This window comes from Strix uralensis, chromosome 17 (assembly GCF_047716275.1).
Source record: "Strix uralensis isolate ZFMK-TIS-50842 chromosome 17, bStrUra1, whole genome shotgun sequence".
Taxonomy (NCBI): domain Eukaryota; kingdom Metazoa; phylum Chordata; class Aves; order Strigiformes; family Strigidae; genus Strix; species Strix uralensis.
Window position 1 is genome coordinate 16,765,203 of NC_133988.1, and position 27,855 is coordinate 16,793,057.

At 44.5% G+C, this 27,855-nt stretch overlaps 1 protein-coding gene across 4 annotated transcripts in view; it reads left to right on the forward strand.

Moving 5' to 3' along the window:
- Window positions 1-2,866: 2,866 nt before the first annotated feature.
- KIAA1671 (KIAA1671 ortholog) overlaps window positions 2,867-27,855 on the forward strand; it is an 87,688-nt gene continuing 62,699 nt past the window's right edge. Inside the window, exons 1-3 of one of the 4 annotated variants that reach the window (XM_074887695.1) lie at window positions 2,867-3,015; window positions 25,289-25,424; window positions 25,965-27,624. In XM_074887695.1, coding sequence (XP_074743796.1) covers window positions 26,018-27,624 — 1,607 coding nt within the window. In that variant the 5' untranslated portion in view covers window positions 2,867-3,015; window positions 25,289-25,424; window positions 25,965-26,017. Of the gene's footprint in view, window positions 3,016-25,288; window positions 25,425-25,856; window positions 27,625-27,855 lie in introns of those variants that run through there. The other 3 variants (XM_074887694.1, XM_074887693.1, XR_012631348.1) reach the window with 3 other exon arrangements.

The window sequence follows — 27,855 nt, forward strand, 5'->3', positions numbered from 1 at the left end:
AGAGAGGAGAAACAGTGGCATTACCCATCTGAGAAGCGGAGTAAACTGGTGCATCAGCCTGGCAGAGCCTTTTGTTGGTTGATGGCAAAGACAAGGGCCCGTCGTTTCTTTGTGAGCGCAGGCGCTCCTTGACTGTCCATCGCCCACACATCATCGTGCTGACGGTTCTGGTGAAATCATAAACCAAAGGTTCAAAGCTCAAATGTCCATGGGAGATGGGTCTGGCAGTGTCTGTTTGCTATTGCCATCCACACCGCAGGGTGGAATTACAGCTCTAATTCATATACATGGGGTGATAGAACAGGACTCTGCGTTTAACTCTGCCCATAGATTGCGGTAAACTCTAGCCCAGTACTTGCTGATAAATGCGGTGGCAGAAAGGTTCATGCAGGGGCTCGGTTCTCCTGCCTGGTGCCAGAGCTGGGGTGCAAGGGCTCAGCGTGGCGGCCGGTGGGGTGCCCAGCTCCCCGCAGCAGCACTGCAGGTCCCGTGGTTCCCAGCTCCGTGCCGGGCCCACGCTCCAGCCGTTCCCTTTCCCACACGGTTGGGATGTCCCCGGGGCAACAGGGGCTGAGTGAGGGTGAGGATACGGCCCCTCCAGCTTTGCACGGGAGGCTCGTCGAGACCAGGCCTGCTCCGTGCCACTGCCTCTACCCCGCAGCTCTGCAATCCCGCCGGTACAGCTGCTGCTGCCTCTGGCCTGCTGGGGCTTGAAGCATCGAGAGTTTTTGTGGCTCCTTTGAAGCTCCCAGGTCTCGTCTCCCCGAGCGTTTGCAAAGGCACATGCTGAGGTTTCTCCTCAGACAGTGGGAAACAAGGCAGCAGCTTCCTGGGAACGCGTCTGCTCTTCTTGAAGTCGTCCATTTGAATGCAGCCTCCCAGAGGCTATGGAGCCTCGGGAGCCTGGCTTGGCCAGTTCTCTGGCTGTGTCGCCGCATGTAGGTGTTTCTGTGGAGGGTGCTGCCATTAGAGCGGCTCCTGAATAACTGATCAGACGATTTAATTGTTTCACATTACTTGCTGAAAGCCCCATGCGCTAGAGCAGGGGTTCCCAAGCCATGGGTGAAACAAGAACCACTTCAAAGAGGTGTGAGAAGCAGGAACATCCTCTTTGCAGAGGCACGATCCGAGCTGTGGATCCCCCCTCTTCCGACGGGCAGGGACCAGTCGCCAGCAACAGCCTGAGCTGCAGGGTGGGTGCTGGCACGGAGGTGACGGCTGCCAGGCTGCCGGGGAGGGGTGCTGGGGGGGATAGGTGGATGATGGGATGGGTTAAGTCTTGGTTTCTGGAAAAGAGAAAGGCAAATGAGTCATGGAATTGGGATTCCTTTGTGTTTGCATGTGTGGTGAAGATAAAAGGATTGCTAAGGTGGGGAAAAGACATCCTGATTTGGGAGCAAGGGGGATCTGTGGGAAAGGGATCTTCATTTAAATGGGATGTGAGGCTATACAGCAAGGGTGGGGACGGAGGAGGTGAGGCACGCTCGTTTATTCCTGCAGCTGTTGCAGGGCTGGATATTTTTGCTGCTGAAACCCTCATCCACGCACCTGCCAAGAGGCAGCTACTGTGCACCCATCATAGCTAAGGCAAGTCAAGAAGCGTCACCTCCCTCATGCAGTTCGGGGACAGGTCACGGAGAGATCAATCAGCTTGATTTGCTCAGGACCCCCTGCAAAAGAGGTGAGATTTGAATTGGCTCCCTCGGGGGGCTGGTTAATGGCAGATCAGTAAGTTCCCCGCTGATGGCAGGGACGTGGGACCTGCTACCCGACCTCTCAAGGTCCTGCTAAGAGCTGGGGCGAGGATGAGGAGCTGCCATCTCCTCCTCGTGCCACAGCATCTGCCCTCCCGGCCCCGCGCTGCGATACCCGCCGCGAGCCGGGCCCTGCTTTCTCTCCGGGCCGTGGCGTGGGCACTGCCACGAGTCACCAGGCTCCGCGCTGGCCCTGCCTCGCGAGCCGACTTTGGACTCCTCCGTCACACGAAACCACACCTTTTGTAACGACAAAAAGCAGCATTTGGAGCATTTGAATTACTGCAGCTGTGGCAGGGCCTTGGAGGGGCCGCCGAGGTGCCCACGGGCGCGTTCAGTCGCCGTTCCTGGGAGCGGGGGTGTGTGGCTGAGGAGAAACGCTCTCCATCTGAGGAGGAATGCCCCACAGTCCGAGGGGAAATGTCCCTCCTCAGAGGACTGGGTGCCTGCGGCCATTTGAGCGCTCTGGCAGGGATAGCGGGGAGGCTCTCGCAGGGTCCCTCTCTGCAGCCCAAAGCGCGGGGGGGGGCCTGAACTATGGTGGCAGAGAGCTCACCAGGAAGGGCCACTCCTGCCCCGGGAAGGGGAGACCCGGGGGGCTGGGTGAAGGGGCAGAGGGTTGTGCTGTCCGTAGGGAGGAGGAAGGGAGGTGGCACAAGGCCGAGGGGCAGCTGCCTCCATCCGGGCTCTCTCCCTCAGCGCCGGGGCCGGGACGCGAACCCGCGTCCTTCAGGGGTGTGGGGGGGAGCAGGTGGAGGAGGCGGAGCCACCCCCGTGACCGGTCACCGGGCTGCGCGCGCAGGGGCCCCGCCCATCCCGGCGCTGTCGCCATGGCAACAGAGGCGCTTCCCGCCGGGCGAGGGCTGCGCGCGCGCCGCCGTCCGCCGCCACCGGCGGCTTCTTTGGCAGCGGGACGGCGGGGCCGGGCCCGCCCCGCTGGCGTCGTTCCCAACCCGGGAGGCGGCGGGACACCCTGGCGTCTCCCTCCCTCCCTCCCGCGGCCCTTCCCGTTGCCCCCGGCAGCCCCTCGCCCCGGGGAGCGCGGAGGGGCGGCTCCCGCGCTCCGTCCCGCCCCGTTCCGCCCCCCCCCGCCTCCCCCGGGTAGGGGTGTCCGGCCGTGCCCGGCCGCCGATCAGCACCTCCGCCGGGCAGGCCGCTGGGCTCCGCCGCGCTCAAACTTAGTTCGGAACTTCCCCGTTGCGGCGGAGTCGGCGCCGTCCCGCCTCGTTTTCTCTGAGGGACGAGCCGGTGCCGCGGCAGGGTAAGTGGTGAGGGGAGTGGTGGCGGCGGCGGCGGGACAAAGGCGGCCCGGGAGGCACCGGGTGGGTCCGGTTCACTCGCCCTGAGGGGCCGCCGCCCCGGGCCCCCCCTTCCCGCCTTCCCCCGGGCCGGCTCTGAGGGCGAAGGCGGGAAGGGGGGGCCCGGGGTGTTGCTGCCGGTGCCGCTCCCGGTAGCGGGGGGACGGACACACCCACGGGGGTCTTGGCGGCCAGTGGGGGTCGGTGACGGTGGTGCTGGGCTCGGTTCGCTGCTGGTTTTTCACTGCGTCAGAGCCAAGGGCGAGGGGAGAAGTTGGGTCCTCGTGTGCGTGTGCTCCGGGTGGAAAAGAAGAAACCCCCCCCCCCCCAAAAAGCCCACCCCTTCGTGCTTTTTAACCGAGCGTCTGCGTGGGGTGGTAGGTGGTTTCGTGGTGATTTTGATGGCTCATGGGTGTAATGTTCTGCTGGCGGGCGCTGCAGATTAGAGCCTTATTTTTGTAATCCAAGATGACTTTTGTAAACGCTGCAATTATCTGTCCCCCCTCTGGATTAGTGACGGTAATGTGCTTGGCGTTCTTAAATGTACAAATAAAGATGCCCCCACCCTCCCCCCGAAGAGTTTCCAGCCGTGCCGACTCCAGCTGGGGTTAACAGCACACGGGCATTCACAAGTGCGGTGTGTGACTCTCTTGGACTTTAGGAGCTGTATCTGCTCCCTGGAGTTAGTTTAAAGTGCCACTTTAAGGTCATCGTGCTGCTTCTTTTTAATTGCGGGTGCACGTACCTTTGCTTGTTGGCGTATCGGCCCATGCGTGTGTGTATGTTTTTATTTTAGAAGCGCGTCTGACGTTTGGGTGGGCAGATTTGTATTGCTCCCTTGTGTTATGCAACTCATCTGTCCATTTTTCTTCCTAACTCCAAATGTCAGTGATTTATGTGAGGATGGAGGGATGTGGAGTTCCGCTTACGGGTGGGAATAGCTGCCCCAGTTCCCTCAATTTGCGTGGAGTTCTGCGCTGGGATTTGGGAGGGAGCAAAATCAGGATTCTGACAGGGTGAAGCTAATCTGTGAAATCACTTTGTTTCCTGTGTGGTATTGCGTCGAGTCGTGTAAAAAGCTTTGCCTCCCTCAGTCTGTTTGCAGCATTGTTACTGCTCTTCTGTTTCTCCCGTCTGAAGGTAGGAGATTAATCTTGTGGATTCAGGTATTGACTTGACTTCTATTTGTGTGGCGTAATCCGGGTGATTTCGATTGGTGTGTGAGGAATGGGATTAAGGGAATCGCACTTGGCAGATGGCGGAGCTCTTCTATACCATCATGAGATACCGTAACCTTTTATTATACCTACGGATTCGATTCTCTAGAGTTTACTAATATAATTCTATGATAAAGTACTGCTCATGATAAAATACTGGTACTGCATTAAAGAAATTGCAGCATACAGCAATTGATGTTTTGTCAAAACTGACGCTTTATTCCACTGTGGTAATTGCAGGCAATTTTCATGGTAGGCTGAAGAGGTAAACTATGTTTCCAGGGTAACTGTGAAGTTGTTTAGCTGCTTCAGAGGTACTTTTTTTGCCAGAATGGAAGGTTGTTGGTATTTTCCTTGTCTCTTGTCCATAAATCAGAAGGATTTGCATCTTTTTAACAACCACATGAAAATATTATTTTTCTTTGTTTTCCTGTGACATTTTTAGGGTGTGGTAGGGAAACAGACAATGTATGGCAGAAATGCTAATAAAGTTGCCTGGCAGCAACTGTAAAAACTGTCAAGGAAATTTATTAGCAAGTAAATTTATAAAGCCTTTCTACTTTAGAATAACGAAAGGGGTAGGAATCCCACTGAAATAGAAGACATAGCTTGTATAGGCGTATAGTTTCTTGAAAATACACTTGTAAACTTTAGTCTGTTCTATTTCAGGCGATGCTCTGAACTAATTTTAAGCCAAATGTTTCTTTTCCAGTATGTAGAAAACATAGAACAAAGTGACTCTAGAGTGTCATGGTATGGAAAGTCAAATCTAGGGCTGTTTTCTAATTGTCATTGCGTTTGTCATTTTTTACTATCTCATTTTATATATGGTAGTAAACGATGTGAATGTCACCAACGCAAGGTCTGTGCTCACGCTGCAGTTCCAGAGGCTGCCTGTCTTAGGGCTGGAGGAGAAAGGGCAGGGTACCCACCTCCGGCTGTCCTGACCCGGGCTCTTAACTGACTAGGTGCCAATGTATTAGGAAAATTTTAATGTCTGATGATTAAACAGTTCATTACCTCTGATCTTTGCCATACTGAGAGCGACGTGCAGCAATGATTGTGATGGTTGGGTTTTTTTTAATGCTGTTTCCAACCATGTGTAGCACTGTCATGGTGGATGCTAATCGAGCCCCTTGTGTGTTTGCAGACTCCTTGGACAGTAGTAATATGCTTCCTGGATGCCTGATTTCCCCAAAGGAAAAAAAAAATCACTTATGACTTGGAAATAGATTTTATTGAAAGAAAGAATTTCAGACTCTTAAGGACTGTGTTTGAAAAGTCTGCCAGCCCTCACTGCTCTATGGACTGACCGTAACGTTTAGCCCCTGTGTGGAAGAGGCCAGCCCTGGCCAGCTGGTCCCAGGTAGATGGAGAGCTCGGGAATTCCACCTCCTGGGATTCTTTGCATGGCTCTGTGATTTCGCTTGGGTGTTGTCCTGGACTCTGCTCCATTCAGTGCTTCTGTTTCTCTGGCTACTAGATAATTTTGAAACCAGTCATGTCACCTCCCTTCTCTTTCACACGTGCTTGGTTGCTGTAAAGTAGAAAATGAACTTGCTCTCCTTGGTGAAGAATGTGTTGCTGCGCTCGCTGCCTAGTCCCTTCCTCGGGATTAGCCTTTGATCTTTGGTCCTGGAGCTTTCTCTCTTCTGGTAGGTTTTCCACGTATCATCAGAATCAAGTTGATAGAACTCCTAGTGATTTTTCTTCTGTCCTTGACTTTTTAAATAGTGGTAAGAAAACTTCCCATAGTCTTGAAAATTTGAGTATATAAGTGCTTGTGGGGATTGCTCTGCAGATCTGGGATGCAGGGCTTGCGATCACATTTGAGAGGATTACTCTGAGGGGCAGGGACATGGTACACCTGTAGCTGCAGAAAACTACCTCTCTCATACCTTTGACTGCTCATGTGTTTAAAAACTGTGCTGGTTTCTGACTGAGGAGTCTCTAGATCAAGATTTTTCTCAAAGACTTGGTATGTTTTCTCAAATTGATATTCCACAGAAATTGATAACTTGGCGCAGCTCACTAGCCAGAAGTTTCCTTTGGCAAATGAATTTGTCCTGATGAGTTGTGTGCTGTGTAGTTACCTAAAAATGTGACTAGTAAAAGGGGTGTGTGCGGGCATGCGTGTCTAAATACAAGTTTTGAATGTTCTGCATCTTTTCTTCTTTTCAAGCTATTTCTTTTTATATACTCATGCAGGAAAACAATAATGCTAGCTGGAAGTCTTTCACTTTCATAGCTCGGTAAATTTATGTGATGCTGTTGGTTCTAGGGAGGTATTCAATGTCTTTGCTTTTCTGCTTATTAATTTATTTCTTAACGCAGGTGCAGCCTTTTGGGGCTCCTTGTTTGATTTTTAAGTGTTAGGCAGCTTTTGGGGAGGAAAGTACTATGTCTATTCAATTCTTTAAAGAGACGTTCATGGAGTAGGAGATCACACTGTATTCAGTGGGCTGTTTGTAAAAGCAAGACTGAAGTAAACTACTTAATCCTGCAAGCCCAGGCATGAAGCTTGCAGTGATGCTGTGAGCATGGTCTGTATCACTACTTTGTGCTTGATGCACAAGGGTGACTAGAACCCGAGAATGTTGCAATGTTTTAGGTGTGTTTTTTGTTTTGTATGTAGGAAGCACCCAAAGACAACATACGGAAAAAGCCACAAACTTTTTGGTTTTGCCTCAGAAATCTATTTAAATGAAGGCTCCCTGGTTGCAGTAGTAGCCTTTGCGGTGTAAACCACCGTGTGGTTGTCTTGAGTTTGCAGCCAAAGAGACTGGACTAACAGGAGAGCTGTGGAATTCCCTCCGCAGCAAACCGTCTTGAATCCTAGTCACAACCTTCTGAATGACCACAGACCTGGTAGATTTAACAGTTTAATTGGAAGGCATCGTGCTTGATAAACTCTAGACGCACCTGCCTCGTGCAGCTGGGGGTACAGACTTTTCCTAAAAACATAGAGGATTTGCTGTTGCCCATATACGTGCTCCAGGGAGATGTGACTGCAAGGAGCCGATTCTGAGGAGATACTCTGCGTGCTGCATTGAAAGAGGTGGCAGAAGTTGCTTGCTTTTCCTTGACGGACTTTCAGTAAGTTTGAAGGGCATACATAAACTTTTGTCTGAACTCTCAGGACTTTTCTTTGAAGCTGTGTTTTAGTAATGCTTTAAAAAAAAAAAAGTAGTAAATCAAAAACCTAGCAAGTCAGTTACTGTTTGCCTTTGAATGGGCTTCTGGGGGTGAAGCAATTTTGTGCACAGTGGACTTCCAATATCTCAGGTTCTGTTAAGTGTCAGGAAAAACAAATTCTTAAGAAAAGCTGGGTATTGAGTTTTGGCAAAACGCACTAAATTCAGTGTGATGACTACTCTTGTCTTTTTGCAGCTATTGGTTTAAAAAAATCAGTGATGTTTCCCTTTTTTTCTCATCATTCTATGCTAGTATGACCTAACCATCTGATCAGAAAGGGATATGTAGGTCCTGCTGAATGATGATTTTCCTCAGGCCTAGGCTTAAATAATCTAGACTCTTAAAAGAAGTATATTCCTGTAGATAATTTAATCTTTAGATTCTTTTCTCAAATCAAGGTGGCTTATTTTCTTGCTTCTGTCTTTGGTTTGTTCTGGAAATAAGTAATGCTGGAACTTCTGCAGACAAGAAAGCCTTCCTGTTTGGGGTTATTTTTCAATGCATCTGTATAAATAGGAGATTGTTAATGAATATTTTTACAGTTCATGAATACCTTACAACTGTGTTGAAACAATGGGAGTTGAATTTTCATTTTATACTCTTCATCTCTACAAAACACGCTTGAGGAGAGGAAATGAATTTTTTCTTAGGCTTGTGTGATTGTGGTGATGCAATTTGAGCAGTGTGGGACTACAGAGGATTATTATCTGAAACATTGCTTGTTTTTGTTTTGAGTCATGTCCCATGAACACGCACTTAAACATTGGGGGGGGGGGGGGAAATCTGGTCTCCTTTAAAGCCACTTACAGAGCCCTTCATTAAAAGTTCTTATCAGAATTAAGTGCCAAAACTTTCACTTTTGGGCTGTAATAAAGCTGTTGCATGCCTGAAAGAAGATAAGTGTTGGTCTTGCAGCAGTGTGAGAACTGAAAGCTTCTTACTATTGTAGTAATTATGAGTCAGGATGGTCATTAGCCTGCTGTAACAAGTAGAAAAAGATAACCAAAGCTTCAGCACTTGAATTGTTATCTGCACCATTTTCACTTAAAGGGAAAAAGGGTGCATGTGTGTTCTAGCAGTTTCTTCCAAGAGTGTACGAACGGCTTGTCTTATTTTACAGAATTAGCGTAAACTTTCATGTGGGGTGGTGGGACGTCGGTGTCTTTTTTTTTTTTTTTTTCCCCCAGATCAAAATACCCTTTTAATTTGGTTGGGGGCTGGGGAGAGAACTGCCATGAGCCAAGTGGCCTGTTAACTCCAGCTCCAGGCGTGACCCAGTTACAGTTCGGCAGCGAGGTCTGCGGAGCTGGGGCATCGCTGGGAAGCGGGTGAGCTCTTTGAGCTAGGCCAGCCCAGGAATAGACAACTTGAACTTCGCTGCAGAAGCGGCACTTGGATGCAAATAAGATGGATGGCAAAAATAGAAGAGAAAGGAATGGGCTGCATTTTTTTGTTTAAATCTAAAATGCATAGATTTGGCACACTGGAGAAGAGGTGAAGAAGTGAAGATGCAAATGCTTTCTTTTGTTAGTTTTTCTTTAATTCTAGTAGTTAACAACAATTTTACTCCTCATAGTTCCTAAGGGTAAAAAGCTGCCAGTGTTTGAGTGAAACGCATGAAAATATGAGTATTTGTGTGTGCTTTGCTGATGCAAAAAATGTTGTTGCCATACACATCAGCCTCTTCTGTTTATATTTGCATAGTGACTGTTTTTTCTGGTTTCAGCAAGTGATGTTAATAAATATGAAGTTCTGAAACTTGTTATTCCTACTGTTGTGAAACTAGGATGATCTTTATTTTACAGTCTTGATGAGAATTTGAAAAACATAAATAGGAATGGAATTTAAGTTTCTCTTTTTATTCTGTCTTTTAATGAGCTCAGACTTCAGCTTGGATTAAGCCTGGCTGCTTTTTCAGTTCAGCCATAGTATCAGTAACTCTTGGTAGGGAGTCAGTTGTGCCAAAATTTAAGAGGGATGTTTATCTGCTGCAAGTATGTTCAACCATACAAGGCTTTCGATGGACAAAGCTGTCTCATCCACAAGGAAAGCATTCGGCCCAGCGAAGCCATGGTACATTTTAAACAGGGTTGGAATTTTTGGCCACTGTAATTGTTTGATATTTCATGAGAACACTCAGAATTCTTCATTGAACAAAATGAGCCCAGATGCCTTTCTAAAACGGGCATTTATGCTACAGTGGTGCAGCTCAGCTGGCTCCTTCCTTTACTTAGAGACCTTACAAGAAATGTCATTTTTATTATTTGTTGTCAAACAGGGCTCTTACTGTATTGGCAGTATTAAATGTCAGATATTAGTATAATCTGCCTTTAGAATGTTTTAAGCCACATGATGGTTGCAGACATCTAAATATCCTCCTATTCTTGCAGCACACATGTACACATGATGCGGGGGTTTTCTTTTGCATGTTCAAGCCTACAATAACAGTTATGTCCAAGAAAATAGATATCTTGACTTACGCAAATAATAGTAAGTATTTCTAAAACACGTTTGAATTTATGTATCTTGTAATTCTTACTAGTTGTCATAATGTTCAGTTTACATTCTTCACAAAATTAATATTAAAAAAAATCACTGCAGTTCTCAGTGGTTACCGTTTGCGCAGGAGGGATTAATTGATTTGATTACAGTAGAGTTTCTAGTACAACTTCAGATCTTTTGCTACTCCCCTAAATACAGCTTTACCTAGTAGGAAAGAGATGCTCGCTATTGCAGCGTGGCTGTGTGAGGCTGCAGGAGAGGTTTCTGCCTGTCTGACCTAATCTCACTAAACTTGACAGGGCAACAGATGTTTTCTTGACTTCTTCCTTAAAATAGTTGAATCACAGCACACATAGGAAAGACTGGCCAATAGTTACAGATCAGCATTTCAAGGTCAGGGAGACTGGTTTCTGCGTGGTGAGCATTATGCTAATTCAGTTGTTAAACATATTGGAATTGCGCTTCCTTTTGCTTCTGCAGCGCTTGCAGATTCCATCGGCGCCTTTGCTCTGCGCTTGGAGTACAGAGGGTTAGTTTTGGACAGGGAGAAGCTTTCTTGTATGCTGTATTGCACGCGTGCGAGAAACGTGTCTGCAGATCTCGGTTTGAATCGAGTTCTTTACATGAAGTACTTGCTTAAGTAGTGCCACTGTCATGTTGCTGCTTATGCGTGACGATGAAATCTGATGGAGAGGTTGAAGCCTTGTTTAAGATGAAATACATGTTTTCCTCTCCCAAGGGCACTTTATATTGGGATAAAGGTCTAGGGTAGATTCGCAGCTGCAATGATGGAATTCATTGTTTATGTGCGTGCAGAAATGAAATGAGAGCGTGTGCTGAGGCAGATGTGTAACTTGGGCCCCATGTCTGACACCTCTTACAAACAATACTAAGCCTTTCCTCTCCTATTTTGGTCTTGAATACTAGGAATGTGTGTTAGTATTGTTTCCTAACCAGCATGTGTAATATCTTTAGAGATTATCTCTGCATTAAAGCGTATGGGATATACGTGTAAAGTAACAATCACAGAGTGTCATGTTTGATACTGGACTGTTGCACACAGTGTAAAAAGTAGTTCATTTTGAATCCATTTTTTTTGTACTGTAGATGTATGGTTGCCTGAGATGGTTTTTGCACAATCTTGACCGTAAGAAGCAGGTTAGTATATTTTTCAAATTGTCTCCAGAAGTCTTGTCTTGGCTCCATTGAGTTTAATCTCTTTTTAAAGTAACAGCTTTAATTCCAGATTAGTATACTGTCAAAATGCTGCTTTTACAGATGCTGAAAATGGTTACTTTGAGGTTAAAGATCTTGCCGTCTTTTCTCTTCAGCTTGGCTCTAGAAATGATTGTGCTCTTATGCCTGTTACGTCCTTTCTACTGGCACTGGAAACTTGAACTCAGTCGTGTTGCTCCTGAGGAATTAGAAGCATTGTTACACCTCAGCACAGTTGGAGCCTTCCCACAAGTTCTTGGGGCAGGGCTGCTGTAGTCTGGATATTTCTTACGGCTTTAAAACCTTTATAAGCTGTGGCCTTATTTTCTGCTTCTGCTGGCTCCTTCAGATACTGTGAGGGAGCTCCACTCTGGAGATCTGCGTCTCAGCATCCTGTTAATTACACTGGTTCCACCAGGACTCGGTTGCTGATGGGAGTGTGTGGAAAAAGCCAGTGAATATGGGAGGGGCACCCAAACACAGTGTGTTGGGAACATCTTCAGGAGTGTGGAGCAGGAGGTAACGAAGCAGATGGCAAGTTGGCATCTGGAGAGCTTCAAGACTGCTAACAGCCCACAGTGGAAGGCAAAGGATGTCGCCTGGCCGTCTGGCAGCTTCCTCCTCCACTGCTCCTGCCTGGGGGGGGTCAGTCCCAGTCCCTGGCATTGCTTTGAGTGTGGTGGCCATTGCCAGTGCTTGGTGGGCTCGGCTGTGGAGCCGTCTGACCTGTTTGAGACAGGGCTAGTAACTGCAAACGAATCGGAGAGAGTCAATACTTGGGCTTGTAACTAGAGAATGGGCTGTGGGCCAGATTCGATGGCTCTGCCCTCTGTTACATCTGGAGAGAGTACTGGGGAGGGGGCTGGAGTGAAGAACTTGAGGTATGAGTGTGTATTTTAAACTATATAATTAACAGAAGGTTGCTTATAACTGTTTAACCAATACTGGCTTTAAACCAATGTGCAAGACAACGTTTATAATTTGGACTGGCTTTTATTAGGCATCCAAATCTGTAGCGTTTATCATTTTGCTGCAAAACAAACAGGCCAGGCGCTGCCTGAACATTGGGCAGTTTTGGTTTCTTCTCCCATCCTGTATCTCATTTCTTCACCCTGATTTTTATAACTTTGGCTCTTGAACCTGACGACTTCCGGGGAGGGGAACTCAAGTTGATCAGTGCGATTCCTGGGCAGGGTTTGTGTCCAGTGGTTCAGATGTATCTTTTGTCCATGGTGTGCTGGTTGGTTTGTATGTGATGAAACACAAGAAAAAAATCACCCAGCCTTCTTCACTGAGCAGGTACCTGGTCTCTTGGTTCAACAAGTCTCTAAACTATATATGACTGGAAACTGAAAAGAAATGATATTTTGTGCCTGTGTCACTTCTGAAGCATCCTCTGCTGGCTGCTGCTTTGTGAAAGATGCTGGGATGTGTGGATCTTTGATTTCACTTGCCAAGTCTGCCACTGACTTGAGGAAGCTGAAGGTACATTTGGCCTTAACATTCAGCTCCTTGGACTGGCGTGGCTCCTGCTCTGTGAATGACTGATTCAGCTGGGATTCCTCCCGCAGAAACTCTGGATCCAGTGTCATCACCTGTTTTCATGACAGCATTGTGCCACTACTTGAACCTGCAGAGCAGCAACAAAAAGGCCAGCGAGGGAGTCAGCTCAGCGGGTCTCCCAGTACCTGCAGGATTTACTGTGTCTCTTGAAGTTGGTGGTTGTGTCTTGTCCCTTCCAGAGGCATCCAGCGGTACTAACAGTGGAGCTAAAGCCAGGATCAGTTGTGCTTTGCTGTGTGGCTTTCTGGGAGTGGACAGAGGTGGGGAGCTGGGAGAACTCGTATTCTGGCTTTGGTTTGGGTCAGAGTGCAGTCAAAGGAACCTTCTTTGTAATAACATTGGAAAGATGATGTCTCTAAGTCTGCTGTAAGATCATTCTTAAATTACTAGTTAAAATCCCTTTGGATATGGCCTGAGAAATTCGGGTTGGGCTCTGGGGCTGCTGTAATACCGGCGCGGGTGGGATTTGAGGGAAGCTGGATGCTCCCAGGCAGATAAGTGCTCATGCCCAGCTTCTGGGGTCTGCATGAACTGTTGGGAACATACCAGTGATCTTTCATTCCTGCTTATTTTTGAGAGCTCCAAAATATACCTGGGTCAGCTATTCATTATTGTCCTGCCTTAAAATGTAGGTGATCTCCACACTGTACCATGTATTCTTTGACAGCGTCTACAATTTTTTTTTTCTAAAAAAGTGTTTTTATGTTACTCTTTTATCTTCATTTTGATGTGTGAGAGTGGTTCTGTGGCTTCTGTGCTTAAAACTTACCAGAAAGTTTGAAAAAAACACTGTTCACTTGTGGTTGAAAATGCACTTGTATGCTAAAGCTTGTGAACGTCATTTAAGCAGCCACCTGTGCCTGCCTTCCTCCCCCCCATGCCCCCGCTAGCGCCGTGTGCCGGACGCGGGGGTGTCTTCCACACAAGTGTTTCTTCACAGCCAGGCACTTCCAGGTTCATAGTGCCTCCACGGTTTGGATTTTGGTGCTGGTTTTTTGGTTTTGTTTTTTTTTTTTTTTGCACTTCAGCTATTTTTTTTTTTTTCTTCCACCCCCTTCAATAAAAATGTTAACATTTTAAGTGTCTGAACTGTGGCCTTTCAATTAATAGGCAATTTTCCCCTTCCGTGCTTTCTGAAGCATATAGGGAGGTGGAGGGGATTGTTTTGTAGTCATAAAGCTTCTAGGTAGTGTGTTGACCAGTAATTCATTACAGGCCTTGATTTTGCTGAATAACATCATGTTTCTGAAGAACAAGGTAGAAAACGATGGCTAGTGTGCATGTGCAGGCTTTGTGCTGTCGGAGTTCTTGGCTTAAACATGCTTTTGTTCAGAAAACAGGAAGAAATGCAGTGTCACTGCTTTGATTCCTCACAGTCAATACAGAACTCCCTGATGCTCAGTTCAATTCTTATCACTTTTGGAGGAAGAAGAAACTCATTATGGATGCTGATAATGATAACCTGCTAGCAGGTAACAAAAGAAACATACCTACAAATCAGCAAAACCAGCCAGTGTTTCTGAAACGGGTGTTGCATTGTTGGGGGGGAAAAAACTTAAGCCTATTTCCTGCATATGTGAAAGCTAGATGTGACCACTGAAGGAAAAATGGGCGCCTTATCATCGAGGTAGCAGCAGTAGCTCCTCTGGCACATAAAACATTCTTGACAAGCAGCTTTTTTATGGGTGTGCAGCTTGGGGCAGATCGATGCCTGACAGGAGGCAGCACCCTGCTGCAGTAACACATCCTACCCAAATTAATGCTGTGTTGAGTATACAAGGAAGAGATCAAAGAGCTGCCTGAAAATTGTTAACAAACCCGAGAGGCAAAAAGATTAATTTCAAAGTGTGTAATTGTTTTGTAGAGCAGAGGATGACATAAGGGATTTTGGCCCAGAGAATGATAAATGCCACCAAGTATTTTGCTTTTATGACAATACTTTATTTGACTCAAAACAGATCCACCCGTGTCTCACTAGTCCAGTAATTTTTTTAAATATTTATGGGAAATGAGCGGAATTTGTAAATCTGATGGTCATATCCATTTGAATTTGAATGCATTTTAATGGCTCCATCTGTATACTGAAAGGCGCAACTAGAATAAAATTAATCCAGTTTAAGATTGTTAATAATTGGCTTGTTCAAAATCGGGTCACCTTTTATGTAAAGCATTTGAATTGCTGCAATAGGAGCAAGAACTTGGGCAAAGGAGGATTTTTATCAGATAACCTTGCCTGTATCATACGTAGTGCTGGGTAAAACAGCTGAGACGGGCATTTTCCGTGCTGTGTGGTGTTGGCCTACCAGAACTGGTGCTGAAGTTGGTTTTTCAACGTGGTCAGGCCGTTGCTGAGCGCACTGGAAAATTTCCCTCAGGGTTGATGCCAATGACATGTAAACCCAAGTCCAGCGTCAGTTCTACTATTCCCTCCATTTTACCTTAAACATTTTTGGGTTATGGGAACCATGCATAAAAAAGGGTCAGTCATAAAAACTCCTCTGAATGCACACGTCCGAGAGACGTGTTGGGATCTGCTTCTGCTGGCGCACAAAAGGAACCTGTCAGCGAAGCTGGGGTTTGTCTTGGCAGTGCCGGTCTGCCCTGTGCCTGCAGACCCCGGGGCTCGCGACGGAGATGCTTCCCCATTTCCAGGCAACTCAGTGTTACGTGTGCTGCCACCACTGTTATTGTCAGCTGTTAGGAATGTCGTTAGTCAAAATTTGTTAGGTAGTGCCTACAGCTTTTTTTTTTTATTAATGTTTGTACCCAGCACACTTAGTGCATCCTGTTGTAATTCTGAGCTGAACCTTGGGGAAGTGAAGCTGGGTGCAAGGCGTTGTTCTAGGGTCAGCGCTCGCATCTCTGCTGGCAGTGCCTTCGAAAGCTGCTCCCCGGGACCACCTGCCCGCCTTGGCATGCGAATGGGGGAGAGTGAGATCGAGTTGTGGTCGTTATTAATGCTTTACACTGTCAGCCTGTTACCACAGTGTTTGTCTTTTCCAATGGAAACAGGTATTGTTATTGCCCGCTTCAGTCAAGTCCCACCATGATGCAGCTTTGTGGCAAGCTTGATCTTTAAGACAAAGGTTGCTACAGCTTAGAGGAGCAGGCTTAGAAATTGTTCATTTGTTCATGGAGCAGAATAATCTGTTCTTGGGAACCATCTGGTCCAAGCCCCTGTTTCGAGCAGGGCCAGTTCGGAGTCTTATTACACTGCAGTTCATTTCTAGAGCAGTGCTTGGGATGAGTGTTTGGGGCTTGAGTATAGTTGCTTGTTGACCACGCTAGACTACGTGCTTCTGTTATGACTAACGCAAATATTTGAAAAGTAGTATGGTGGACTGAATGGAGAAATTGCTGCTAGACAACACTGGCTGTCTGTATTGAAAGAACATGTGTCGTGAGCAGCAAAGTCCAAAGCTGTTGAACACAGAGCTTTTTAGTGTGTGATTTAGTGTATGTAGGCCAGGTTGGACGGGGCTTTGAGCAACCTGGGCTAGTGGAAGGTGTCCCTGCCCATGGCAGGGGGGTTGGAACTAGATGATCTTTAAGGTCCCTCCCAACCCAAACTATTCTATGATTTTTAAAAATTTTTTTTCTTCTAAAGCAAGCAAGTGGAAAATCAGCCAGTGAAGACATCAAATTGTATAGCTGTAAGAGGTGAAGCAGAGCATAAACATTTGTAACAAGAATACACAATGACAAATTTCTTTTTAGTTAGGTGAAAGCTTAGAAGCAGCATAATCTATTACAGCATCTTTGCTCTAAGTATTTTGTCTGCAGGTGGCGTGTGCTTTTTGCAAGTCTCTTAGTGATGGTGCAGCTTCAGAATCTGTCCTTCAAGACAAGTACAGGTATAAAACTAATACAGTGTAAATCCTCTTTCTTTTTGCAGAAGCAAAGGAATCTTAATGCTTAGGCCTCAAACACAGATGTTAGTTGCCCTTGCATGCGTGCAGGACGGGGGCTGTGGATGTTACACAGCTCTTCACTGAGCAGGCACTGGCCTGGACGTGGGGCTCTGCACCCCTGCTTTGTTGTGCAGGGGGATCATGTTCTCCCCACTGCCCGACAGGTCTGGCTCTGCTCTGCCTCGTGAGCAAGCTGTGTTTTCCCCAAAGATGCTTTCCTAGGGTCTGTCAGTAGTCGCTCTTTAATAGTTGTTGGCAATGGCTGTGTAGTGGCCTGAAACAGCTGGCTTGGAACCTCCATGGTGAGAACAAATCCTGAGGATTAGAACAGGAGGAAAGCTGTCGGCCTTGGGGAAACCAAGTTTAGCTTTGCCCAGGTGTTCTGTCTTGGAGAAGATGCCCATTGTGTGTGTGTATATATATATATGTATACACACATAATTTTTAATCTGCCATGATTCTTTTTGGTCTTCTACCCATCACTCTGTTTCCGTTGTCCTCCATTTTATGGGTTCAGATTTTCTGCAGATGATTAAACTGCTGAAGTGATCTCCCAATGTGTTGCAGGTGGTGCTCCAAGGTCGGTAGCTTTGGGTTTTCTTAAAGTCTTGATAAAACTACTTTGTTCTTTTCGCCATATGGCAACACCTTAATCCTTTTTTCAGCAATCAGATGAATGTATAAAAGACACAGCATTTATAAATTAGTGCTGGCGATTCCAAGTCAATCGCAGAACAATGTGAGCTGGTTATACTTTCTGAAGGTGGTTTACTGCATCAGGCCACAAATGCGTTTTCCAGTGCTGGAAATTCTGTTAGAATTTGAAGAGGAAGATCAGAGGATTATGGACTTTGTTCTTTCTTGCAGTCCCTTCTGACACAGAAGCACCTGCCACGCATAAAAGCAAGCAGGAAATATCTTCTTGCATCACGCTATTTCTGTAATACAGTGACCTTCAGCAGCTCAGTTCATATGAAATGATCCGTTCCCTCTGATCCCTTCCTGGGTGCAGAGGGTGATGTGTCAGGTTTATTTCTGAAGGCTTCATAGCCTTTGCTTGCAAGCAGTATTTCTGTGAAGACACTTCCCTATTTTTGTAACAAGTAGGTGGATTTTTTTTAATGAACTGAAGCCCACAGATCTGTTTTACTCCATGCTCTGACTTGTGTGCCACGTCGGGTCAGCGGCAGACCCTTCTCTCCAGAGTGATGGGAGCATTCCAGTTCTCCTCAGCTTTGCGTGTTTTCGCACTGACTGGCAGGCTTAGCAAGGTGTTTCACTGCAGGGATCTTCTGAGGGGTATTTTAACTTCGCATTTGCTCCATGAAGTAAATAGTTTCAATGTCAGCGTCCATGTAGTTCTCACTAGCGTTTTGGGAGGAAACTGTCCCAATAATATCATTGCTGCTTATAAAGCATTTACAGCAGCTGGTAGCTCTGAAGGCACCGAATGGGGTGAGTGAAACAGAAAAGCCAGGGGTGATATCTGTGTCCTGTCAGCTCTGAGATCAGAGACAGTTGTCCTTTGTCTTCCCTTACTGCCAAGAGGACGCGAAGTACGCACAAGCACAGTAAATATTTCCAGGTGTGGGTGGTCTCTAAGCATCTTTTACTGCCAAAACTTGGTACTGAACATGGTATTCCGTAGGGGAGTATCAAATGGAAGAATGCCAAAGTGTTTTTTCAGACCTGTGTTTCTATCTGTGCTGCAGACAGCTGGCTCATCCATCTCCTTACTCTCCTTCAGCCACGTCCATGGTGTGTCTGCCAAATCAGAGCATTCACACTCAAAGCTGGAGCCTCCAGAGAAAATACCGCCCTGCCTCGCCTCTGCGGGCTTCAACGGGAAAGGGATGGTCGAAAGTGCCGCCCGCTCGAGGTCAGAGCAATCAGTAGCTGCTTGATGTATTTCTGAAACAGTAATGAAACAAATTTCACCTCTTAAAGCAAGGTCATGAAGACCATACACTCAAAGGAGGTATAAATAAATTAGTGTGTGATTAATTTCATCATAGTTGTGATGTACAGCATAAGAGTATGAAAAAGACATAACCAGGGCTTTAACCCTGTTCCTTTAGAATCTGCACAGAAAAACTTACTCTGATAAAAATTTATTTTAAATATGGTGAAAAGTGAAGTTAAGCTTCCTGCAACAAGATGATCATGTTGTTCGTACAAATTAACCAGGAGGAAGTTTTTATAATGATCCTGGAAAGGTTTGAGGAGAAATCTGCCAGGTTGCAAATTAAAGTATCCACCCTGCGCTGTGTCAGGGTGACCTTGGGAGCTGCAGGTAGAGCTGAGCTCTCCCTGGAGCAACCAAACATCTTCCTGTAAGAGCCTTGGTCTGACTTTTTTTCAGTTCCATAGTCAATTTTTCTTGCTTGTAGCCAAACCTGATCATTAATATTTCATCTGGCATGCAATGCAGTTGTTTCTGGAATGTCATTTTTTCCTGATAAACTGTGTATAAGGGTGGGGGGAGGGGTGTGTGGGGGGGAAGTTATTTGTGGGTCCTGTTTGTGGGTGAAATGCATTTACGAGGATGAAACCTAAAAAAATATTAACGGAGGTGAAGCTGACCACAAAAGCAAATGTTTGATAACATAAGCAAACATCTGAGGCCTGCTGGGAATACCGACCTTCTGCACAAACACACTTTTAGCCTGACTTCAGCCTTATCCAGTAAATCATGTTGGTCCTGCTGAATGTCATCCTCCATTGGCAGAAATCAAGAATTTGCTCTTGTTCTCTATTTGAACTGCCAAAAGAACTGGGCTTTCTGCAAATACCCACCCAGTAATGAGCCAGGTAGAATCCCTGGTGCAGAATGCTAGCTGGAAATAAGAGATGACTCACTCGGAAGGGTGAGGATGCACAGCATCTGCCACCAAAAAATGGTGATTCACCAACATTTCAAAGCATTTTTCCTTTGGTCAGGGTTTGTTCTAGCTTAGTCTCATGAGACCTTCAAAACAAATTAGACTCTCTGAAACATGGAAGAGAAAAGAGTTTACTCTGAAACTGTCAATGAGAGGGTTGCGGAGGATGGAATTATGGAAGAATGAGATGTAATGAGGTAGTTGTACAGGGCAGAGGAAATGCCTAACGTGCTCTTCCAGCCTGTGTGCTCTTGAGGATCTCTCTTGAGGAGAACACACTGGCAATGATGTGTGAAGAGCAAAAACCCTAACCAAGAGTCTGGTTTTGACAAAGATTATCTTGACAGAGGAGTAGTTGCCCATAATTGTCTGTAGAATGGTGGGAATCGCCCCCAAATGTCAGAGTGCAGAAACTTTTGGAGGTCTTTTCAGAGCTGAAAACCCTGCAAATGGGTAATTGATAATAAATGTGGTGGCCGTGCAGGGGAAGGTATGGTCGCAGTTGATGTTTGTAGGGATCTCTTTTTGCTGTGTTCTAGAAATAACGGGAAGCAAACCCCTCTAGTTCCAGGTCCGTTCCACCCCGCTGACTTTTCTTCCTCAGCTCAGTGCAGGTGCTGCCGGACAGACAAGGACCAGGGACGTAACTGCTCACTAATGTTGACTGATTTTTTGCAGATTAATCCTGTTTGGTTACTTTTTATACATGACACACAGACTGTGTTATGTTGTTGTGAACACTCTATAGGACTGTCAGTTACGGAAGCAGACAATTACGTACAATTTTTTTCACAAGTCATTCCCTCCAGACCGATCTTTGTTTTACAAATCCAAGGAAATTTGGCGGATGACTCGCCCTGCCCTGTGGCTGTCACAGGGCATTCCATCTTGGTTATGGACAGTTGTATTTTGCTGTTGAAGCCTATTTTAACATAAATCAATGTGTTTTCCTGAGTGCTTGTCTCAGTTGATTGTCCTACAATCAAGAATGTAATCTTAAATTTATGTGGTCAATGCCAGTCTATTTAGCATTGAATTTTTGGTTTCCTGTAAATGTAATTGCCTCTGTGTGGCCAGTTTGAATTACTGAAGCTACTTGCTTGTGGTGCTTTGTAACTTGTTACCCTTTTAACTGCCTTACTTTTGTAACATGGATATTAAAATATAAGGTGTAAAGTTTTCACTCTAGTACTGAGATGGCAGCACAGAATCAAAAGGATTGTTGAAAATATTTCTGTTCTTTAGTGCATGTCTAGATCTCAGTGAAACTCTAACAAGTAATGATAGTTATGCAATTGTACTGGCAGTAGCAATTAGAGATTTACAAGTGCTTGTAAATGCTGCTATTTATAGGATGGGCACTTTATTTAACAAAATGCTAATCTTTCTCTGCAGTGGGAGAAAATGTCAGCGTGGAATATTTCATCGTTGTGATGGGACTGGACTATAATGTCTGAAACAACAGTACTTTGTCCTTTTTTTTCAAAAAAACCCTAGAGGCTTCAAATAGGCTTGCACATGGGGAATGCAGAAAGAGTATTTTAAATTGGAATATTCGTATTAAAGATCTATGGGGCTTTGCAGGTCATAAGATACCTGGCTGGTGAGACTGGGAATATGTATTTTTAGTTCTCAACCTGTTAACTTTGATTATTGAGAAGCAAAACAAATGCCTGGTTCCACTGAACTTCTCGCTGTGAAACTGGGAAAAGGTAATTTAAATGCATTTGATTACCTGTTCTTACTTTGTGAATAAATTTGTCCAGGGATATTTCTAAAAATTAAGAGGCAGTATGACAGTATTTTCATTAATCTTCCTCTTTAAGAGACCCTGTATGTCCTCTTAAATACAACTGATGGATCCCATTTCAGTGAGTGATGGTACTAATAATATGAATTAGGCTTACATAGAAAAAGCCTTTTTTTTTTTTTTTTTTTTATTTTACTGAATTAGTTGCATGATCTACTTAGTTACAAAAGTTTCGGAAAAGATTTGTTTTCCTTTGTGTTATTTTGATTGTGCTATAGTAAGTCTTATGTCCTTGACAGTATTCACACACATGGTTAAAGTATTCTTCTCTTCATACATGCCCAGTAAGTGATTGGATTAAATAAGAATTAACAGAGCAGATCCTATCAGCGACTCTCCAGGTGTTGTAGGAAGCAGCAGAAGGGTGATTGCTTAGCCATGAACTGCTGTAGACTGATGCCAATATATGGTCAGTGAGGAGAGGAAGAAAAAAAAAAAAGAAAGAAAAAGACTTTTTTTTTAAAGACTGAAACACTTAAGACAGTGGGGAGGCCTTTTGTAAAATTAATGAGAGAAATCTCATTTTGTGGATATGGGCATGGCATTGTTTTGAGTAGCTTCTGTGGCTTGCTGTAGCAGTGAAAGCCTGCAGGACAGAGGAGTGTGTAGGCACTGGCAAAGCTGTGTTTTCAGAAGCTGCTAATATATGTAGTTACACAAATCGCTTCCTGTATTTACACATTAAGGGTGTAATATTTTTTATGCTGGTTGGAGATTTGGTGGTAAAGTTTCCTCTAAAGAAGGAAAACCTTGTGTTTATTTGGTAGTTTTCTGTTGGAGTTTTCTTAGTATAAACAGACATGGATATTCACTGTTCGAGCCATGCTTTCTGATTGTTTTCAAGTTTATAAACTGGATTTTTGGGTTTGGGGTGGGTTTTTTGTTTGGTTGGTTTTGTTTCCCTTTTTTATAGCAGAAAGATTTTTCTCTGAAGAATTTTTATACTTTCCATCCTTACAGAAGACAGATGGACATGTTTATCTGCTGTGAGGTTCAGGAACAGATTATAGATTATTTTGCTTGTGTCGTTTAAAACATTCTTATTTATGAGCAAGGAAGTTGACAATAATCACGTGATTCATGGTAGAAAAATTATCTGCAGGCTGCTGCTCCTGTTGTCCTAATAGGCTTAAAGGAATTACCACTGATGTAAATAATAGTTCTGTGTGCTGCTGGTGGGCAAGGCAGGGCAGGCAGACGCTAAATAGAAAGGGTGTGTTTTGGGTAAAGCCCTTCCCATATGATTTTTGCAAAAATAACACTGTGGAGTGAATAATCCCTTCTGATTTCTAATGAGCAATGTTAATAATCTTTGTGAGGATAGATTGTTTAATTAAAATCAAAACAACACCTCAAGACATTAAGACTTTCAGACTTGGTTTGTGCCTGGAGCCGTGTTTGTGTGTGCATCTCTGTAACACCCTGTAGTGGTTCAGCTTGGCCCAGGAAAAATCACAGTTGCAGTTGTTTTGAAGCTGAGCGAGAAGAGCAGCGGGGGAAGAGCCTGGCCTTCGTGCACCGCTCTTCTCATGGAAAGCAGGAAGAATTGCAAAAGATGCTTCAGTGCCGTTTATAATGTTGTCCATGAGGAATGCACCCCAGAACAGCCGAGGGGAGCGTGTCCGAAGCTTAGGGAGCACGAAGGAAAATAGTGCCCAGAAGAGGTGACAACGTGGCCTGGGTCTTTGCTGAACAGAGTGGGGACGCGTGGGGGCCGGAGCGGCAGCGCAGCCGGCGCGGCGACCGCGGCAGCTCAAGGCTGGTCAGGGAAGGGATTAATGAACTGTAGCTGGCTGTGAGGGACTTACAACTGTAATAGTACAAGTACAGTAGTAATACTAAATATTCATAGCATCTCAAATTCTCATGCAATTTAGTTTCCAGGTGATTTTTTTAAATTGCCCAGAACTTTGTACGCTGCCAACTTGACCAGATAGTATTTTATGAGAAGCACGTTTAAACCAAGCTCTGTATTTCCAAACCAAACCACAATGTCCAGGGTATGTCATAATACGATTCCTCTTTGTCGGGCATACAGCTTTTTGAAGTTCCAGGAGCTTTATAACTTTCAAAATCGGGTGATTATTATTTTTCCCCAAATATTTTGTTCTCCTTTTTTGAGTACTTGTCTGTTTTGGGCCACATACCTGTTGTAGGGTATCTGAGCAATGAGAATGTAAAACCCGAACACTGACTTCGCTAGATCATGGAGGGAAAAAATGGGATCCTGTAAGGCTGAAGTGTAATAAACTGAAGGAACAAATATCATCAGAATGGGTAAGTGGTGGCTTAGGAATGCTGGCTGGAGAAACGGGTTGTACACTGTTAGCCAGGATTATGCCTCACGTTGTATACTCACTGCCTTGCGTTCCGTTGAGGATCAGGTTTTATTCCATTTAAGAAGCTCTGTGTCCCCTTCTTCTTTTCCAAAGAAAAAGCAGTACAGAATGATGGGAGCAAACATATTCTCAAGTACTGCAAGACAGATGCTGTTTTTAGAGCTTAATTTTTTGCTTTGTGGTATTTCCTGTTAGCATCGCCCTTATTTCAGCAAGTGTAACTATTTTACTTTTAGTGCATAACTGCCTTTCACAAAACCTTTGCATCCTTGGAATGTGAGAGCATTTTAATCGGATTTTGATGGAGTTTCTTAGAATAAGGAGTGGGAGAGGGAGGAAGATTTCATTAAGATCTGTGAGATTGTGGAAGGGACAGATTGATTCTGATAAGCTGATTTGGGTTAGTGACTATTTTGGACAGGAGAGGTCATGGACTCAGAGGGGACTAGCATAGCGTGTAAGTAGTTGAGACAGAATTTCAAATGGATTGAAAGATGAAAGGGAGTGAGCAAGGTGAACAGAGTTCATTACCCCGCCTGAGAGAGGAAGGCATAAACACAAGGGACAAAATTAAATCTCTGCAATTTATGGTGCCAGTGTGGTGTTAGTCTATTCAAGGGACGTTGAAGGTGAAATAACCATTTTTTTCAGACTGCAGGCTCAGGAAAGCAATATTCTGTTTAGTTGTTGGGTTTTTTTTTTTAATATTCACATGCAAGGGGCTCCATATTCCACAGAATCTAGAAATGGGCATATTTGTAGGGTAAATACACACCAAACTAGATCAGGCAAGAGGAATCCAAAGACTGCCCCTTCAAAGGCTGCCCAAAAGTAGACAAGAGGATGGCAACACAAAACTGAGCCGCTAAGTGAAAGACTATGAAATACAGTATGAATTTCCTAAAAATTAAAAGTATGAAAGCTTTTAAAGGAAAAAAAAAAGCATCTAACCTTACATAGCCACCCACATCTGCTACAAAGTTTAAATGTACTTTTTGTTAGGAAAAATTCAGGTTACTTCTTGTTGCTGAAATTCTAATTACTGCTGTTTTTCCCTCGTCTCTGCAGTAAGAATATAATTAAAGCCAAAGCTAACCTCCTGCCTTTGTTGGTGAGATATTGGAAAAGCTGCTTTGTCATGGTAAAAGTTAAATTTTATTTGAAAATCAGCCGTTTCAAGGTCAGCTTCACAGGTAGCGCTTTGCATACTGTTGTAACAGAACGGAGATTTACAATAAAGTAAATTACAGTAATTGAGATTACAGTAATACAGAGCTCTGTGTTTAACCAGTGATTGACAGCACTTGGATCTGCAGGCAGCGCTCACTGAAATGCGGTTTTAACTGTGTTCAAATTTGGTCTGTCTGTTGTCCAGACCAAGTTATTTACCCTTCACCTTTCAGGCTTTAGGTGATAATCTCTTGTTGGTCCTTTAATAACTGTCTGAAAAATAAGCATTCTGCTTTATACAGTTAAATCAGGTGGCTTTACACTTCAAGCTGAGAGCCAGCTTTTTTTCCTTAAAATGTCTCATGGGGTATTACCTGTGTAGGTCTGGGTGTGTGCCATGCTTGAATCTGAACGCTCTTTGTTTATTTGCAGGAGAGGCCTGATCAGTGTTGCTGAAGTGATCGCTTCCCACTGCTCTTAATGTGATCTTGGCGACCGAGACCTTGTTTTCACTATGAGAAGTGAATCAGGTTGTATGGATTGTTTGCAGCAGAAAATGCAGATTATGGTAAGTGGTAGCAAAGCTTCTGGAGATTTGTAGAATATGTATATAATTCCGTTGTTTAATTTAGGCCTTAGCTAATAGAAAACAAATAACACTTTCAGTCACACCAATCTTGATGTTTGTTAGTTTGAAAGTACATACTCAGTGCATCTGGCCAGCTATTTGTATGGTAAAAAGGAGCTGGTGTTTGTATGTCAACATTGAGATGTCCGCTTCAAAAAAGAAATTAATCTCTTTAAGTGTCTCAACCCTTGAAACTTACTTGACTAATGGGAACTCAGTGCTGTGCAGATGCTCTTGTAGGTTTTGTGGTGTGCTCTTTGGTTGTTAGGCCTAATCAATGAATAATGGTGTTTCTTGGTGTTTTTTTAGAGGAGGAACAATGGTATGTCTTTCATTATGTGATACACTCTGTAAACAGCATATCTGAAAGGCACCTTAATCTGAGTTTAGCTACTCTATGAATTTAAATTAGAATGATGTTATTTGATGCATTTGATGTTCATGCTGACTCTACATCAACACTTGCTTTTTTTTTTCCAGATTCTTTTTCCTTGTTGGATTTTTTCAATTTTGTTGAATGTGTAACTACAACTATGGCAACAAGAGTAGAAATAAATTCTACTTTGGCGTCTTTGACGACAGTACCTGACTTAAATGAAATCAGAAATGAGGATAAATCACAGCGTGTGTATGTAAGTGTGCTTTCAGATGCAAGTAACAAGACAAAGGAGGCTTCAGCATCACTAAGTCTTGAAGAGAAGAACAAGTTTGGGAGTACTCTGAGATCTGCAACAATGCCGTCGCTAGGATCAAGGCCAAGACTGTTCCCAAAGCCTTTTTCTAAAGAGAAATCTTCAGATACTTTTGCAAATGTAAAACCACCTACTCCGGCTTTCAGATCAAGCAGTCTCATTAGAAAGGCCACTGAAGAAACATCATCTGTTAAGGTATTAAGTGGAAATGTTCCTCCGTTAGTAGATCAGAAAGTAATTGAAAATGACAGCAAGTCTGGCAGCGAAGTAGTCACAAACATGACTTTCTACACTGGTCCCAGTGCGAATACTGTCATTCTTTTTGAGACAGCAGGCACAGAGCAATCAAAGGTAAGCCTGGCCCAAGAAAAAAGGGCTGCTGATGACCGCAGGGTGTTCAGTACTATGCAAACAAAAGAGCTTCAGTGCAGTGCGAAGCTGGAGAAACCATCTCAGCCGTCTGAGACGTTCAGGAGTCCTGAAGGGTCTCTTCATAGGCAGATATCGCTTTCCTCCAGCTTCAGACCAGTCTCTTGGAACTCCCTCAAAACTGGTGAAAAAAAGGATGCTTATGAAGTTCATCCAAGGGAGAAAAACAACGATGATGCAAATAATATCAACAGTAAAGTTGATTTCTCTACTGATGTGCAGCAAAGGCCAAAACATAGACCAGTATCTGCTATTTTTCTGGAATCATTACGAGATCAAACGCATCGCACCGTGGAAGCTTCTGAGGAAAAATCTCCTACAGAGAAATCCTGGGTGAGAAAACCAAGGCCTCTATCCATGGACCTGACAGCTAAGTTTGAACATAAAGATATTTCTTCTTCCAAGAAGACTTGTTCGTCTCATGAAAGCAAGGAGAACGTATCGATAATTTCTTTAACTGATGTGGGCTGTCACAATCAGTCTGAAACAGGGCCAAAACCTGAAGAAACTGAATTTAATAAAGGCAGTTCTTCAAAAACGAACTTGAAGTGCAGTAGTCAGGACATTGGCGTCCTAAATAGTGGAAAATACCTATGGGAAACAAAGCTTAAATCTAAAAGTGAACAAATTGAGACAAAGCCAGAAATAACAACTAACTTGCACAGTTCTGAAAGAAGCCATGAAACCACTAGTGAAAGCAGAACTAGTAAGGGGGAGAAAAGACTGGATGGAAAGGAGACATGTATGTTTCTAGGCTGTGAAAGCCCCGCTGCTTCCTCAGAAAAAGAGGTTAATATTGTAAGAGGTAGTGTTAAAAAACACATTAGTTTGTTTACTTTGGAAAATCCCAGTACCTCGGTGGATACAGAGCTGCTCCCATCAACTGCTGAGAAAGAAAACAGATGTGTGAACATCCAACAGAGAATCAAAGAACTGACAGCAGAAAACACCGATGTTAAGCCAGGAAATCTACGCAGGTCACTTCAATCACGACCACTTTCTGCAGACTTAACCAAGATGTAGGTTGCAGAGAAATTGTATTTAATCCTCTTAACTTCATCTCGTTCAGTAAAAATTGCTCTCTCAGTACAGTAAAATAACTGATGATTTTGGTTCCACTAAATGTATTTATTCTGTGTACTATTATTCTTGAGCCCCTTTCCCACCTTTTCATATGCCAAAAAAAGAATATTTAATGACATATACCCTGACAACAGCTTTAAAAAAGAAAAAAAAAAGCTGTCAATATT